Source organism: Pristiophorus japonicus, chromosome 23, assembly GCF_044704955.1.
Source record: "Pristiophorus japonicus isolate sPriJap1 chromosome 23, sPriJap1.hap1, whole genome shotgun sequence".
Lineage (NCBI taxonomy): Eukaryota > Metazoa > Chordata > Chondrichthyes > Pristiophoridae > Pristiophorus > Pristiophorus japonicus.
In genome coordinates this window covers 34,686,831-34,705,570 of record NC_091999.1, presented here as the reverse complement: position 1 = coordinate 34,705,570, position 18,740 = coordinate 34,686,831, and the positions used below count along the sequence as shown (strand labels likewise).

General features: G+C 46.9%; 1 protein-coding gene across 1 annotated transcript in view; it reads left to right on the top strand.

Annotated features, from left to right (window-relative positions):
* LOC139235343 (zinc finger protein ZFP2-like) overlaps positions 1-11,921 on the top strand; it is a gene marked incomplete at its 5' end in the record, with an annotated part of 100,362 nt that extends 88,441 nt beyond the window's left edge. Inside the window, one exon of the mRNA XM_070866483.1 lies at positions 11,325-11,921. Within this exon, the coding sequence (XP_070722584.1) occupies positions 11,325-11,825 (501 nt within the window). The remainder of the gene's footprint in view (positions 1-11,324) is intronic.
* Between the last annotated feature and the right edge of the window lie 6,819 nt (positions 11,922-18,740).

Sequence of the window (18,740 nt, the reverse complement as noted above, 5' to 3'; positions counted from 1 at the left end):
TATGGGACCTCGGGCCGACTACCAACTGGAGGGTTCGCAAACCGGAGGCTTTCGGAATCGCGTAGAAGGAGAGGCGAATTTAGATTTTTGACCGAGGACTTTTTTTTAAAAAGAGGAGTCCTCACCTCAATGTAGGTCCGATGTCCAAAATTCAGTTTCTTTCCTCAGCGACCCTGCTCGAAGCGCCAAAATTGTTAGATCTCTTAATTTCCAATGAAATACGAACTCCGATGGTAGTTTTAACTTTTTAATCTTGGCAGAGAGCAACAAACTGCTGCCTGATTGCCAGTTTCTTTGTCTTACTGAGACACATGGTCACAAATGGCTGTACTTTATACCTGCATCAATTTACAGAAAAGAACTCGCCTTCTTTGACCTTATTGGCTCAATTGAAAGTCTTTGAATGTTTTATTGGCTCGCTACCCAAGGTCTGAAAATGTCAAGTATATTGATGAGTTAATGCAACATGCTGAGCAGCGCGTAGTAGCTTTGACTTGGGGGGTCTGTGAATTTTTAAAGCCTGTCTCAATGAGCCTGTTTGAATACCCTATCAGAGGGGACAGTATGGATCGCGAGAGGGGACAGTATGGATCGCGAGAGGGGACAGTATGGATCGCGAGAGGGGACAGTATGGATCGCGAGAGGGGACAGTATGGATCGCGAGAGGGGACAGTATGGATCGCGAGAGGGGACAGTATGGATCGCGAGAGGGGACAGTATGGATCGCGAGAGGGGACAGTATGGATCGAGAGAGGGGACAGTATGGATCGAGAGAGGGGACAGTATGGATCGAGAGAGGGGACAGTATGGATCGAGAGAGGGGACAGTATGGATCGAGAGAGGGAGGGGACAGTATGGATCGAGAGAGGGAGGGGACAGTATGGATCGAGAGAGGGAGGGGACAGTATGGATCGAGAGAGGGAGGGGACAGTATGGATCGAGAGAGGGAGGGGACAGTATGGATCGAGAGAGGGAGGGGACAGTATGGATCGAGAGAGGGAGGGGACAGTATGGATCGAGAGAGGGAGGGGACAGTATGGATCGAGAGAGGGAGGGGACAGTATGGATCGAGAGAGGGAGGGGACAGTATGGATCGAGAGAGGGAGGGGACAGTATGGATCGAGAGAGGGAGGGGACAGTATGGATCGAGAGAGGGAGGGGACAGTATGGATCGAGAGAGGGAGGGGACAGTATGGATCGAGAGAGGGAGGGGACAGTATGGATCGAGAGAGGGAGGGGACAGTATGGATCGAGAGAGGGAGGGGACAGTATGGATCGAGAGAGGGAGGGGACAGTATGGATCGAGAGAGGGAGGGGACAGTATGGATCGAGAGAGGGAGGGGACAGTATGGATCGAGAGAGGGAGGGGACAGTATGGATCGAGAGAGGGAGGGGACAGTATGGATCGAGAGAGGGAGGGGACAGTATGGATCGTGAGAGGGAGGGGACAGTATGGATCGCGAGAGGGAGGGGACAGTATGGATCGCGAGAGGGAGGGGACAGTATGGATCGAGAGAGGGAGGGGACAGTATGGATCGAGAGAGGGAGGGGACAGTATGGATCGAGAGAGGGAGGGGACAGTATGGATCGAGAGAGGGAGGGGACAGTATGGATCGAGAGAGGGAGGGGACAGTATGGATCGAGAGAGAGGGAGGGGACAGTATGGATCGTGTTTGGAAGGCAGAGGAAACAAAGGCTAGAAAATAGACAATAAGGGAGTTTGGCAGCACTAAATGCCAGTGCCATTGTGTTTCAATGAGATCAGTCTCATTTTTCTAAACTCCAGAGAGTATAGGCCCATTCTACACAAACTCTCATCATAAGACAGTCCTCTCATCACAGGAATCAATCTAGAAATACTTCAATGCCAGTGCAAGGAGTCTCGGGATTAAGGCAGATAAGCTGAGGGCACAGACAGACATGTGGGGGTATGATATTGTAACTATTAGTGAAACATGGCTAAAAGAACTGCAGGAATGGCAGCTCAACATTCCTGGTTGCAGGGTTTTAAGACGAGATAGAGACGGGGATAAAAAAAAGGAGAGCGCGCCGCAGTGTTGATTAAAGAAACAATTCCAGCTGTGGGGAGGGATGATATGTTCGAAGGATCATCAAATGAGGCCACATGGGAGAAGTGAAGAACTAAAAAAGGGCCGATCACACTGCTGGGGATGTACTATAGACCCCCAAACAGTCAGAGGGAGACAGAAGAGCAAATATGTCGGCACATTTCTGATACGTGCAAAAATAATCGGGCAGTAATAGTTGGGGATTTCAACCACCCAAATATTAACTTGGATAGAATTAGTGTGAAAGATATAGAAGGAGCAGAATTCTTAAAATGCATTCAGGAGAACTTTTTTAGCCATTACGTAGCAAGCCCAACAAGAGAGGGGCTGGTTCTGGACTTAGGTTTAATGAATGAAGCTTGGGCAGGTGGAAGGGATATCAGTGGTTAGTATTTTGGTGCTGGTGATCGTAATTCAGTTAGATTTAGGGTAGTTATGGAAAAGGACAAAGATGGACCAGGAATAAAAGTTCTCAATTGGGGTAAAGCTAATGTTACTAAGCAGAGATGTGATTTAACCAAAGTGGACTGGAAACAGTTACTTGAAGGTAAATTAGTGTCAGAGTAGTGGGAGACATTCAAGGAGGAGATAGCGAGGGTTCAGAGCAAGTATGTTCCCTTAAGATAAAGGGTGGGACTAATAAATCTAGAGCGCCTTCGATGTCAATATTAGAATATCAGAGATCGGAGCAGGAGTAGGTCAAAGGCCCCCTCGAGCCTGCTCCGCCATTCAATAAGATCATCGCCCTCAACTCCACTTTCCCACCTGATCTCCATATCCCTTGATTCCCCGAGAGTCCAAAAATCTATCTATCTCAGCGTTGAATAGACTGAGCATCCACAGCCCTCTGGGACAGAGAATTCCAAAGATTCACAACCCCCTGAGTGAAGAAATTTCTCATCTCTGTCTTAAATGGCCACCCCCTTATCTTGAGCCCCCGAGTTCTAGTCAGTCCAGCCCGGGGGAATCGAGCTCTCAGCATCTACCCTGTCAATACCCTTCAGAATCTTGTATGTTTCAATGAGATCCCCTCTCATTCTTCTAAACTCCAGAGAGTATCGATCCATTCTACACAATCTCTCATGGTAAGACAGCTCTCTCATCCCAGGAATCAATCTTGTGAACCTCCATTGAACCATCTCCAAAGCAAGTATATCTTTCCTTTGATAAGGAGACTGAAACTGTCCAGTACTCCAGGTGTGGTCTCACCAAGGCCCTGTACAATTGTAGCTATAGATCCTTACTCTTATACTCCACCCCCTTACTGCTTGCTGTACCTGCATGCTCGCTTTCTGTGTTTCTTGCACAAGGACACCCAAATCTCTCTCAACACCAACATTTAAAGTTTCTCACCATTTAAAAAATATTCTGTTTTTCTATTCTTCCGACCAAAGTGAATAACCTCACATTTCCCGACATTATACTCAATCTGCCACCTTAATGCCCATTCACATCATCTGTCTATATATCTTTGCACTCTTGTGTTCTGCTCACAGCTTACTGTCTCACCGAGCTTTGTATCGTCAGCAAATATTACACTCGCTCCCTTTATCTCGGTCATTAATATAGATTGTAAATAGCTGAGGCCCCAGCACTGATCCTTGCTGCACCCCACTAGTTACAGCCTGTCGGAAGCCCCGCCCCTCACACACTCCAATTGGTTGGAGGACCAACCGCACATTCGGTCCTCCAGCCCCGCCTCACTCTTCCTATTGGTGGGGAGCTGCCGTCAATCACCCGGGCAGTGTGAGCTGAGCATGTGCAGGCCCCGGGCCCTGATATAAACCGGGGAACATTCTCCCCACACCGGGGGAGATATAAACCGGGGAACATTCTCCCCACACCGGGGGGGTATATAAACCGGGGAACATTCTCCCCACACCGGGGGGGGGGGGGGGGATATAAACCGGGGAACATTCTCCCCACACCGGGTGGGTGATATAAACCGGGGAACATTCTCCCCACACTGGGGGGGTGATATAAACCGGGGAACATTCTCCCCACACCGGGTGGGTGATATAAACCGGGGAACATTCTCCCCACACCGGGGGGGGATATAAACCGGGGAACATTCTCCCCACACCGGGGGGGGTGATATAAACCGGGGAACATTCTCCCCACACCGGGGGGGATATAAACCGGGGAACATTCTCCCTACACCGGGGGGGGGGGGGTGATATAAACCAGGGAACATTCTCCCCACACCCGGGGGGGGATATAAACCGGGGAACATTCTCCCCACACCGGGGGAGGGATATAAACCGTGGAACATTCTCCCCACACCGGGGGGAGGTGGTGATATAAACCGGGGAACATTCTCCCCACACCGGGGGGAGGTGATGATATAAACCGGGGAACATTCTCCCCACACCGGGGGGGGGGATATAAACCGGGGAACATTCTCCCCGCACCGGGGGGTGGGGGGGATATAAACCGGGGAACATTCTCCCCCTGCCTGCCGGGTCCTGGGTCCGCTCCAGCCCGAAGGAGCGGTCAGTGCATGCGCTGTGTCTGCGTCAAACTCTCAGGGAGCGTCTGTAAATCAATGAGAAATAGTAATGGACTAGGGAGCGTCTGTAAATGAAGGAGCAATGGTGACTGAGCAGGGAGCGTCTGTAAAGAATTCTACAATCACAGAATATTACAGCAAAGTTGGGGGCCATTCGGCCCATCGAGTCTGCGCCGATACTTTCGGGGAGCAATCCGGTTATCCCACTTCCCCCGCTCTTTCCCCAAATCCCTGCAATATCATTCTGCTTCAAGTGTTTGTCCAGTTCACTTTTGAAGGCTACTATGACTCTGTCTCCACCGCTCCGTCAGGCAGTGCATTCCAAACCCTAACCACTCCTTGTGTGAAAATGGTTTTCCTCATGTGACCTCTGTTTTTGCCAATCGCCTCAAATCTGTGCCCTCTGGTTATCAGTGTTAGAAACAGTGTCTCTATTTATTCTATCTTATCTTCATGATTTTTAACACCTCTATCAAATCTCGTCTTCACCTTCTCTGCTCCAAGGAGAATAATCCCAGCTTCTCCAGTCTCCACATAAATGAAGTTCCTCATCCCTGGCACCATTCCAGTAAATCTCTTCTGTCCCCTCTCCAAAGCCTTTGTGTCCTTCCTGAAGTGTGCCCAGAATTGGACCCAATCCTCCAGCTGGGCTCGAGCTAGTGTTTTATATAGCTTTCGCATAACTTCCCGGCTTTAGTACTCTGTGCCTCGATTTATAAAGCCCAGGATCCTTTATGCTTTATTAACAGCTTTGTTAACCTGTCCTGCCACCTTCAAAGATTTATTAAAATCTTTAAATATTTCAAAAAATGGAGCAGAAATGGAGAGTGGTCAGGGAGCGTCTGTAAAGGAAGGAGAAATGGAGAGTGGTCAGGGAGCGTCTGTAAAGGAAGGAGAAATGGAGAGTGGTCAGGGAGCGTCTGTAAGGAAGGAGAAATGGGGAGTGGTCAGGGAACATCTGTGAAGGAAGGAGAAATGGAGAGTGGTCAGGGAGCGTCTGTAAAGGAAGGAAAAAGGAGAGTGGTCAGGGAGCGTCTGTAAAGGAAGGAGAAATGGAAAGTGGTCAGTGAGCGTCTGCAAAGGAAGGAGAAATGGAGATTGGTCAGGGAGCGTCTGTAAAGGAAGGAGAAATGGAGAGTGGTCAGGGAGCGTCTGTAAAGGAAGGAGAAATGGAGAGTGGTCAGGGAGCGTCTGTAAAGGAAGGAGAAATGATGACTGGGCACGAAGCCTCAATTTAAAAATTCTCATCCTTGTTTTCAAATCCCTCCGTGCCCTCGCCCCTCCCTATCTCTGTAACCTCTTCCAGCCCTACAACCCTCCAGGATCTCTGGCCTCGCATTCCTGGCTTTAATCACACCACCATTGGTGGCCATGCCCTCAGCTGCCGAGGCCCTAAGCTCCAGAATTCCCTCCCTAAACCTCTCCCTCCTCCTTTAAGACCCAAACAACAGAAGAAATAGGAGCAGGAGTCGGCCATTTGGCCCCTCGAGTCTGCTCCGCCATTCAATAAGATCATGGCTGATCTGATCATGGACTCAGCTCCACTCCCTGCCCGCTCCCCATAACCCTTTACACCCTTATTGTTCAAAAATCTGTCTATCTCCACCTTAATTATATTCAATGCCCCAGCCTCTGCAGCTCTCTGGGGCAGAGAATTCCACAGATTTACAACCACCTGAGAGAAGAAATTTCTCCTCATCTCTGTTCTAAATGGGCGGTCCCTTATTCGAAGACTATGTCCTCGAGTTTTAGTTTCCCCTATGAGTGGATGCAAATATCCTCTCTGCATCCACCTTATCGAGCCCCCTCATTATCTTATATGTTTCAATAAGATCACCTCTCATTCTTCTGAACTCCAATGAGTGTAGGCCCAACCTATTCAACCTATCTTCAGAAGACAACCCCCTCAGATCCTGAATCAACCTAGTGAACCTTCTCTGACAGCCTCCAATGCAAGTATATCCCTCCTTAAATAAGGAGACTAAAACTGTACACAGTACTCCAGGTGTGACCTCACCAATACCCTGTACAGTTGCAGCAGGACTTCTCTGCTTTTATACTTTATCCCCCTTGCAATAAAGGCCAACATTCCATTTGCCTTCCTGATTACTTGCTGTACCGACATACTAACTTTTTGTGTTTCATGCACAAGGACCCCCAGGTCTCTCTGTACTGCAGCACTTAGCAATTGTTCTCCATTTAAATTATAATTTGTTTTTCTATTATTTCTGCCAACGTGGATAATCTCACAGTTTCCCACATTATACTCCATCTGCAAAATTTTTGCCCAATCACTGAGCCTTTGCAGATTTTTTGTGTCCTCCTCACAATTTGCTTTCCCACCCATCTTTGTATCATCAGCAAACTTGGCTACATTACACTCTGTCCCTTCATCCAAGTCATTAATATAAATTGTAAATAGTTGAGGACCCAGCACCGATCCCTGCGGCACCCCACTTGTCACTGTTTGCCAACTGGAAAAAGACCCATTTACCCTGACTCTGTGTTTTCTGTTAGTTCGCCAATTCTCTATCCATTCTAATATATTGCCCCCAACCCAGTGAGCTTTTATCTTGTGCAGTAACCTCTTATGTGGCACCTTATCGAATGCCTTCTGGAAATCCAAATACACCACATCCACTGGTTGCCCCTGATCCACTCTGCTCATTACATCCTCAAAGAACTCCAGTGAATTTGTCACACCTGATTTCCCTTTCATAAAACCATGCTGACTCTGCTTGATTGAATCATGCTTTTCCAAATGTCCCATTACTGCTTCCTTAATAATGGACTCGAGCATTTTCCCAACGACAGATGTTCGGCGAACTGGGCTATAGCTTCCTGCTTTTTGTCTGCCTCCTTTTTTAAATAGGGGCGTTACATTTGCGGTTTTCCAATCTGCTGGGACCGCCCCAGAATCCAGGGATTTTTGTGAGATTACAACCAATGCATCCACTATCTCTGCAGCCATTTCTCTTAAGACCCTGGGATGCAAGCCATCAGGTCCAGGGGACTTGTTCACCTTTAGTCCCATTATTTTACCTAGTACCACTTCATTAGTGATAGTGATTGTATTAAGTTCCTCCCTACCGATAGCCCCTTGATTATCCACTATTGGGATGTTTTTAGTGTCTTCCACCGTGAAGACCGATACAAAATATTTGTTCAACGTCTCTGCCATTTCCCTGTTCTCCATTATTAATTCCCCAATCTCATCCTCCAGGGGACCAACATTTACTTTAGCCACTCTTTTCCTTTTTAACCCTCTTTAAAATGTGCCTCTTTGACCCTCGGTGTCAAATTCTATCTGATAATGCTCCTGTGAAGCACCAGGGGCCATTTTACAGAGTTATTTCACGGCTGAGATAGATACATTTTTGGTGTTTCGGGGAATCTAGGGATATGGAGATCGGGCGGGAAAGTGGAGTTGAGGTTGATGATCAGTCATGATGTTATTGAATGGTGGAGCAGGCTCGAGGGGCCATATGGCCTACTCCTGCTCATAACTCTTATGTTCTTAAAGGCGCTATATAAATGAAATTTGTTGTTGTCTATAAAGGAAGGAGAAATGGTGATGGGTCAGGGAGAGCATTTGATCAGGACTGGGAGATATGGCAGATGGACAGCTTATAGGGAGCGATAGAGTGAGGGAAAGGAGAGAGAGAGAGAGAGAGACCATGTACACAAGAAATGAACTGTAAAGTTGGGTGGGGAAGAGGAGGTGGGGAAGTGACAGCAGACAAAAGGAGGCACAATGGGAGAAGGGAGAGGAATAAAAGACACATAGAAAATAAAAAGACTTGCATTTATTTTGCACCTTTCACCACCACCAGATGCCCCAAAGCGCTTTACAGCCAATTAAGTTCTTTTTGAAGTGTAGTCACTATCGTAATGTCGGAAACGCAGCAACCAATTTACAATGTGATAATGACCAGATAATCTGCTTTACTGATGTTAAGGGAAAATATTGGCCAGGACATCGGGGATAACTCCCCTGTTCTGCTTGAAATATTGCAATGGGACCTTTTACATCCACCTGAGGGAGCAGACGGGGCCTCGGTTTAACATCTTATCCAAAAGACAGCACCTCCGACAGTACAGCAGTCCCTCAGCACTGCACTGGAGCAACATCCGAGAGTTTTGTGTTCATGTCTCTGGAGTGCGACGTCAACCCACAACCTTGTGACCCAGAGGAAAGTGTGTTACCCACTGAGTCACAGCTGACACAAATACTGACAAAGTTAGAGCAGGTTAGCTCAGTTGGAGATGTTAGATGATGCATTTATCAATGCTTAGATATTTTGTCTATTCCTCAAAATCAGTAACATTTTGGAAGGTTCAGGTCAAGGTTCACAGATTAATAAGAAATAGGAGCAGGAGGAGGCCATTTGATCCCTCGAGTCTGCTCTGACATTCAATAAAATCATGGCTGATCTGATCTTAACTTCAACTCCACTTTCCTGCCTGCTCCCCATAAATCTTGACTCCCCTATAATTCAAAAATCTGTCTATCTCCCTTTTAAATATATTGACTGACTCAGCCTCTACAGCTCTCTGGGGTAGAGAATTCCAAAGATTCACGACCCTCAGAGAAGAAATTCCTCCGCATCTCCGTTTTAAATGGGCGACCCCTTATTCTGAAACTATGCATCTGAAACTATGCATCCTAGTTCTAGATTCCCCCACGAGGGGAAACATCCTCTCTGCATCTACCCTGTCAAGCCCCCTCAGGATCTTACACGTTTCAATAAGATCACCTTTCATTCTTCAAAACTCCAATGAGTACAGGCCCAACCTGCTCAAGCTTACTTCACAAGACAACCCCTTCATCTCAGGAATCAACCTCGTGAGCCTTCTCTGAACTGCCTCCAATGCAAGTATATCCCTCCTTAAATAAGGAGACCAAAACTGTACTCAGTACTCCAGGTGTGGTCTCACGAACACCCTGTACAATTGTAGCAAGACTTCTCTACTTTTATACTCCATTCCTCTTCAATAAAGGCCAACATTGCATTTACCTTCCTGATTACTTGCTGTACCTGCATGCTAACTTTTTGTGTTTCATGCACAAGGACCCCCAGATCCCTCTGTACCGCAGCATTTTGTAGTCGCCATTTAAATAATAGTTTGCTTTTTTATTCTTCCTACCAAAGTGCATAACCTCACATTTTCCCACATTATACTCCATCTGCCAAATTTTTGCCCACTCACTGAGCCTGTCTATAACCCTTTGCAGATTATTTGTGTCCTCCTCACAACTTGCTTTCCCACCTATCTTTGTATCAGCAGCATATTTGGCTGCAGTGCACTCCGTCCCTTCATCCAAGTCATTAATATAGATTGTAAATAGTTGAGGCCCCAGCACTGATCCCTGTGGCACCCCACTAGTTACAGTTTGCCAACCTGAAAATGACCCATTTATCTGTGTTTTCTGTTAGTTAGCCAATCCTACATCGATGCTAATATATTACCCCCAACCCTGTGAGCTCTTATATTGTGCAGTAACCTTTTATCTGGCACCTTATCGAATACCTTCTGGAAATGTAAATACACAACTGCTACTGGTTCCTCTTCATCCACCCTGCTCGTTACATCCTCAAAGAATTCGAGAAAATTTGTCAAACGTGATTTCCTTTTCATAAAACCATGCTGTCTCTGCTTGACGATTATGATTTTCTAAATGTCCTGCTATTTCCTTAATAATGGACTCCAGCATTTTCCAAATGATAAATGTTCGGCTAACTGCTCTATAGTTTCCTGCTTTCTCTCTCCCTCCCTCCCTTGTTGAATAGGGGTGTTACATTTGAGGTTTTCCAATCCACTGGGACCTTGCCAGAATCCAGGGAATTTTGGTCGATTACAACCAATCCATCCACTTTCTCTGCAGCCACTTCTTTTAAGACCCCAGGATGCAGGCCATCAGGTCCAGGGGACGTCCACCTTTAGTCCCAATAGTTTGTCTAGTACTTTTTCTCTCGTGATAGTGATTGTTTTAAGTTCCTCGCTCCCTGTGACCCCTTGATTATCTATTATTATTGTGATGCTTTTAGTGTCTTCCACCGTGAAGACCACACAAAATATTTGTTTAAAGTCTCTGCCATTTCCCTGTTTCCCATTATTAATTCCCCGTCTCATCCTCTAAGGGACCGATGTATATTTTAGCTATCTCTTCCTTTTTAGATATCTGTAGAAGCTGTGACTGTATTTATATTTCTTGTCAGTTTACTCTCAATCTATCTTCTTCCTCTTTATTATTTTTATTAAGTCAATACTTAAAACCACACAGCATTAGGAAAGAATGTTCCATAGAAACTAGAACTGTCTTTTCTGAATTTCGATCCTGTACTTACAGTGACGACTTTTGTAAACTCCTTTTGCAGGGTGTTAGAAGGGGAGGATTTGAAGAAGGGAAACTCAAACTAAACCTCACGTCAAGATCTGATAGAGTCACTCGATTCATCAGGACTTGAATATCATCGGCCTTTGAATGTGGAAGGAGAAATGTTTGTTTATTCTGTCTGTGGGGAAAGATTACAAACATCAATGTGACTGAAAAAGCAGAGACCCACACACCCGAGTGAGACTGTTTCAGTGCACTGATTGTGGAAAGAGCTTTAACCAGTTTCACAGCCTGAAAAAGCATCACATCATTCACAGCGGGGAGCAACTGTAAACGTGTTGTGTGTGGAGGAGGCTTCAACTGATCATCCAACCTGGAGAGACAGAAGCACACCCGTACCACGGAGAAACCGTGGAAATGTGGGGACTGTGGGAAGGGATTTAGCGACCCATCTGCGCTGCAAATTCATCAACACATTCACAGTGGGGAGAGGCCGTTCACCTGCCCCGTGTGTGGGAAGGGATTCATTCAGTCATCCGACCTGCGGAAACACCAGCGAGTTCACACCGGGGAGAGGTCGTTCACCTGCCCCGTGTGTGCGAAGCGATTCACTGGGTCATCCAACCTGCTCAAACACCAGCGAGTTCACACTGGGGAGAGGCCATTCACCTGCTCAGAGTGTGGGAAGCGATTCACTCAGCCATCCAGCCTGGTGAAACACCAGCGAGTTCACACTGGGGAGAGGCCGTTCCCCTGCTCTGATTGTGGGAAAGGATTCACTCAGTCATCCGACCTGCTGGCACACCAGCGAGTTCACACTGGGGAGAGGCCGTTCACCTGTTCTGAGTGTGGGAAGGGATTCGCTCGGTCATCAAACCTGCTGAAACACCAGCGAGTTCACAAGTGACTGCAGGGGTTGGATTCTGCTATCATTGCTGCTGTTAATCACATCCCGACTGAATCATGTCTATTCCAACAGTTGAAGTTTGTTTCTGATGATAATAACCCCTATAACTGGGCTGGAATATAATATTTTGATGTTTCAATAACATAGTGTGTCGATAGTTAATGTTCCAAGATAAGAGGAGACTAATTGATGTCCTGTTATTGACTGCACCATTTTGGAGCCTTTCCTCCTTTCTAACTCTGGATTATTTCAGTTCTCATACCTTTGGTTACTCTCGTGGAAAAGTGCCAGTTCCCCTTACCTTCCAGAGTGCCTCTCCGAGCCTTGGTATTGAGGGAACATGTCGATAAGATGCCTGGGATCACTGAACACAAAACCCAGTCTGTGAATCACTTTCAGATACTGGACTTAGTGTGTGCCCCACAGCATCTCTCTCACCTTCGATGTGTGAATGGAGCATCACGCCTGCAAACCTGGGTTCAATTTAAATTTGAATCCACTCAGGAAATGCATTTAAGAAAATACAGATCACATCAAATAATTTGCAATGTTTTCGAGTCAACAAGATGAACAAGTAAATACATCCCAGCCCAATATTCCAGCTCTACATTCAAAGGAGAAAGTCTGTTATCAAACTCCTCGAGTAGACAGAATAGAGAACAATGCTAACTCTAAAAATATCTAGCATCTGTTGTAAATATCTTTCAAATCCCAACTGATGCAATCTAGTTTTCCTTTCAGTTGAAGTGAATGGAAGATGTGAGGCGTGTTGGCATCGGGAACTCGGTTAATTCAGCTTCTGAAAGGTGTTCGTTCCATATCGGGGGAAAATGTGGTTGTTATCATTAGAGAGAAATTTCACTGAGCAACAGTTGGTGTTTCCAACCAACTGGCCGTGGATATTTTCATCATAGAATGTTTAGATTAGAAATATTGTGTTAGAATAAGAAAAGTTCAGAGACGAGTGATTTGTGCTTGCCACAGGAAGACCAGTATTTTACGTGCTTCTAACATTGTTGATGTATGTTGAAGAAAATGCAGACTTGTGTCTCTGGACTATGCCGTAGCCAAAGACGACCATATCAGGCAATGCCAGTTCCAGTTGGATAAGAGGTTGATGGCACAGCAAAAGATCCAGCAGTTAAAACAAAATTATCTCCAGTTAACTGCAAACATCGAATGTCGCAGCATGCTGACAAAGTTGGACTTAAGAAGTTAAAGTATTGAGTTAAATTATTGGGATCCATTGTTATAGAATTGAATTGTTATAGAATGGAAGAGTAGTGAAGTTATGCTAAACTTGTATCGAACCTTGGTTAGACTTTGTGTGTGCAACTCTGGTCACCATATTATAAAAAGGATATGGAGGCACTGGAGAGGGTGCAGAGAAGATTTACAAGGATGATGCCAGAAAAGCGAGCGTATACCTATCTGGAAAGGATGGAAAGGCCGGGTTTCCCTCTCTTGAAAAAAGAAGGCTGAGGGGTGAGCTAATGTCTTTAAAATGATGAAAGGTTTTGATAGAGTAGACACAGTGTTTCCACTTGTGGGGACCAGCATAATTAGAGGTCACCAAGAAATCAAATGGGGAATTCAGCAGAAATCTCTACCCAGAGAGTGGTGAGAATGTGCAACTCGCTGCCACAGGAAGTGGTTGAAGTGAATAGTATCAATGCATTTAAGGGGAGGCTAGACAAGTATATGAGGGAGAAGGGAATCGAGGGTTATGTGGATATAGTTAGATGAGGAAAGAAGGGAGGAGGCTCGAGTGGAGCATAAACGCCGGCATGGACTGGTTGGGCCGAATGGCCTGTTTCTGTGCCGTATATCCGATGTAATCCTATTGTCCAGGACACACTGCTCGAAGGGGAAGATAAATGACCTGCATCCAAACGCGATTGTTACTTTTGTCTTCTTTGTAAAATGACAAAGTCTGGGCATAATTTGTTTGTGTAATTAAAAAACATTTTCTAAATATATATATTATATATTGCTAAGCGTTGCTGTTCAAACACATGGGAAGGAAAATTTAGCTGAAAATTGAGATAATTAAGTTTTATTTTTGAAAAAGTCCGGTCTCTGTGGTTCTGTCCAAACTATGTATTCAGAAATAAGTTTTTGGTGGTGACTGTTGTGCTAAAGGTAACTAACATCCTTCCTCTGAATTGCTCTCTGGCATATTTTGGAGAATAAAAGGTCCAAGAAGAGGTTTGGTTAAATAAAATTAAACAAAGAAACTGGGTCAAAACTTGGTGGGAATGTTTGATCGATGTTTTAAAGACAGTATGATACATAGAAACATAAACATCGAAAATAGGTGCAGGAGTAGGCCATTCGGCCTTTCGGCCCTTCTAGCCTGCACCGCCATTCAATGAGTTCATGGCTGAACATGCAACTTCAGTCCCCCATTCCTGATTTAATGATAATATTGTGTTAGACAGTAAAGTTCCTCCGGGCTCATGAATGAAATGGTGAACACTATATAAAATTTAATGAGAGGAAATGAGTGAGGATATAAGAGGAAAACAGGAAAGTTACACCTTGTGAAAATATAGTTACAAGGTTCGATTGGGATATGACTTGGCCAACTTAGAATTTAAAAAAACCCAAAACTTTTGTCAGCAACTAGAATTAAATCAAGGCAGCAGCAGTTGAAATCACATGCTGTGTTATCGTTATCCTGTGACATAGTTACACAAAGGTCAGAAAGGGGAAGATAAAGGACGACAGTTTGTAAGGCAGACTCAGGATGACCTAAAATAAGGGAAACTGCAATCAGACAACTATGGCTGAAAGAGATAAGCGCAGATCTAAAACCTATGGCCTTGCGATATGTAAAGAATTTATTGTTTTTAACTTAATCAACTAACCTGAGATCCTGTGAGACTTTGTAACAATGTGACTTATTCCTGCAACTAACTGATGACATTAATTTCATTACACTTAATACACGGAACCTGTTTACTTGTGTGTATAAATATGTGCGATATCTTGTGTTGGGGGAGTGACCAGCTCATCCGGTGATTGAGCAGCTGCTCCCCCTTTCGCAAGTAAATAAAGAAAGTGCGACAAGCGAAGAAAGTGCGAGAGGAAGGCGAATGGAATGTTGGCCTTCATTGCGAGAGGGATGGAGTACAAAAGCAGGGAGGTCCTTCTGCAACTGTATAGGGTATTGGTGAGGCCGCACCTGGAGTACTGCATGCAGTTTTGGTCACCTTACTTTAAGAAGGATATACGAGCTTTGGAGGGGGTACAGAGACGATTCACTCGGCTAATTCCGGAGATGAGGGGGTTACCTTATGATGATAGATTGAGTAGACTGGGTCTTTACTCAATGGAGTTCAGAAGGATGAGGAGTGATCTTATAGAAACATTTAAAATAATGAAAGGGATAGACAAGATAGAGGCAGAGAGGTTGTTTCCACTGGTCGGGGAGACTAGAACTCGTGGGCTCAGCCTCAAAATACGGGGGAGCCAATTTAAAACCGAGTTGAGAAGGAATTTCTTCTCCCACAGAGTTGTGAATCTGTGGAATTCTCTGCCCAAGGAAGCAGTTGAGGCTAGCTCATTGAATGTATTCAAATCACAGATAGATAGATTTTTAACCAATAAGGGAATTAAGGGTTATGGGGAGCGGGTGGGTTAGTGGAGCTGAGTCCACGGCCAGATCAGCCATGATCTTATTGAATGGCGGAGCAGGCTCGAGGGGCTCGATGGCCTACTCCTGTTCCTAATTCTTATGTTCTTAATTGTCTGAGTCCAACTCGGGGTCGAGGAAATTACAACACCGGACAGCCCTGCACGGGCCCAGAGCCCACCTCTCCGGGGGCCCCGCACGGGCCCAGAGCCCACCTCCCCGGGGGCCCCGCACGGGCCCAGAGCCCACCTCCCCGGGTGCCCTGAGCCCAGAGCCCACCTCCCCGGGAGCCCCGCACGGGCCCAGAGCCCACCTCCCCGGGGGTCCCGCACGGGCCCAGTGCCCAGAGCCCACCTCCCCGGGGGCCCCGCACGGGCCCAGAGCCCACCTCCCCGGGGGCCCCGCACGGGCCCAGAGCCCACCTCCCCGGGGGCCCCGCACGGGCCCAGATCCCACCTCCCCGGGGGCAACGAGCCCAGAGCCCACCTCCCCGGGTGTGTGAAGCGGATAATGCGGAGTGTTGTCTCTCGGGCGGGCGGGGCCTGGGCCCACACTCTGTGTGTGTGAAGCCCGCGGCCCCCCGGGTTTATTAACCCGCTCGCTCCGTCTGCCCATCTCTCAGCCGCTGCCTCAGACACAGCTGCCCCACCGCGCATGCTCGGTTCACGCTGCCCGGGTGATTGACGAGCGGGCGGTGGGTCATCCAACCAATCAGAGTGTGCGAGAGGCGTGGCTTGCGGCCACAGAGTTGGCGGAGCTGGAAGACCGAGCTGGAGGTGAGTTCTCCAACCAATCGGAGTGTGCGAGGGGCGGGGCTGAGCCCGGATCTCCTGCACTGATCATGTGCGGGCGGCGGCGACAGTTGGTGGAGCCCGGATGATGTGAGTGTAGAACTGAACCCAGCCAGAGTCAGTACCTTCAGGGGAGGGGAACCAGTGAGTGTAGAACTGAACCCAGCCAGAGTCAGTACCTTCAGGGGAGGGGAACCAGTGAGTGTAGAACTGAACCCAGCCAGAGTCAGTACCTTCATGGGAGGGGAACCAGTGAGTGTAGAACTGAACCCAGCCAGAGTCAGTACCTTCAGGGGAGGGGAACCAGTGAGTGTAGAACTGAACCCAGCCAGAGTCAGTACCTTCAGGGGAGGGGAACCAGTGAGTGTAGAACTGAACCCAGCCAGAGTCAGTACCTTCAGGGGAGGGGAACCAGTGAGTGTAGAACTGAACCCAGCCAGAGTCAGTACCTTCAGGGGAGGGGAACCAGTGAGTGTAGAACTGAACCCAGCCAGAGTCAGTACCTTCAGGGGAGGGGAACCAGTGAGTGTAGAACTGAACCCAGACAGAGTCAGTACCTTCAGGGGAGGGGAACCAGTGAGTGTAGAACTGAACACAGCCAGAGTCAGCACCTTCAAGGGAGGGGAACCAGTGAGTGTAGAACTGAACCCAGCCAGAGTCAGTACCTTCAGGGATGAGACACAGAGTTTTCGGGAGGGAGTTCCAGAGCTTGGGGCCTCAGCAACAGAAGGCACAGCCACCAATGGTTGGGCGATTATAATCAGGGATGCTCAGGAGGCAGAATTAGAGGAGCACAGACATCTCTGGGGGTTGTGGGGCTGGTGGAGATTACAGAGATAGGGAGGGGCGAGGCCATGGAGGTATTGGTAAACAAGGATGAGAATTTTGAAATCGAAGTGTTGCTTAACCGGGAGCCAATGTAGGTCAGCGAGCACAGGGGGTGATGGGTGAACGAGACTTGGTGCGATTTAGGACACGGGAAGCCGAGTTTTAGATGAGGTGAAGATTACGTAGGGTAGAATGTGGGAGGCCAACCAGGAGTGTGTTGGAATAGACAAGTCTAGAGGTAACCAAGGAATGGATGAGGGTTTCAGCAGAGGGCGAGCTGAGGCAGTGGTGGAGACGGCCGATATTACACAGGTGGAAATAGGCGGTCTTGGTTTTCTGGGGATATGTGGTCGCAGCATTCTGGATAAGATCATCCGCCATTTTCATAGAATGAAAGCGCAGGAGGCCATTCGGCCCATCGTGCCTGTGCTGGCTCTATGGTAGAGCTATCCAGTTAGTTCCACTCCCCTGCTCTTTCCCCATAGCTCTGCAAATATTGTCCCTTTAGTATTTATCCAATTCACTTTTGAAAGCCACTATTGAATCTGCTTCCACCGCCCTGTCAGGCAGTGCATTCCAGATTGCAACAACTCGCTGCTTATACAATGGATCCTCATGTCGCCTCTGCTTCTTTTGCCAATCACCTGAACTCTGTGTCCTCTGGTTACCGACCCTTCTGCCACTGGAAAGTGTTTCTCCTTATTTAGTCTATTAAAACCATTCATGATTTTGAACACTCTATCAAATCTCCTCTTAACCTCTTCTGTTCCAAGGAGAATTACCGCAGCTTCTCCAGTATCTCCACATAACTGAAGTCCCTCCTCCTTCGTACCATTCTAGTAAATCTCTTCTGTCCCTCTCTAAGGTGCAGATACCCTTCTGAAAGTGTGGTGCCCAGAATTGAGCACAATGTGTCAGCTGAGGCCTAACCTATGTTTTATAAAGGTTGGGCATAACTAAACATCAAATGCTGCTATTTGTGTGATGGGGTTTAGACGGGCGAGGTTTATCCAGTCAGTTGGATGTGAGCTGAAACATGTGCACTTGGAGCGGGGAGCCAGGGACACGCTGTGTAACCGGGCACAGACACTCTGCACAGCCCACACATCACTTGTTTCCCACTTGGCCCAGAAGGATGTATTAAATGCAACAATTAATTTGATTTTACTTTAAATAGTTTTGTTTATAAATTTAATTATGCTTCTTTAATTTTATTTCTGAACTCAGATTCACGGCCCCATTTTATTTCTTCCTCTGAGCCTCTCAACTTAATCTGGCAGCGTAATGTTGGCGAGTGGTGATTGAATGTTCTGGGAACCAACAGGAAGAGAGCTCAGAGACCGGAGGGCCCAGGGAGCAGCGTGTTCTGCAACCAATCGCGGTGCTTGAGGGGTGGATCCTGAGTCAGCCTATCAGGTGAGTCTGTGTGAACCCCTGTTAAACTATTTATTTTTTAAAGTTCATCGAGATTTCTTTTGTCAGCAAAACAGTTTAACATTTGTCAGTATTTTATTTCCCTGGAGTTCCTATTATGAGTTTCAGACACTTCAGTGCCAAGTGGACCAGGTGTTTAAAGGTCATTCATTTCCCTCATGTCGCTGTCAGTTGAAGATACAGAGATTGATTTCCCTCCATTATGCATCTTTTGTAAGTAAACAA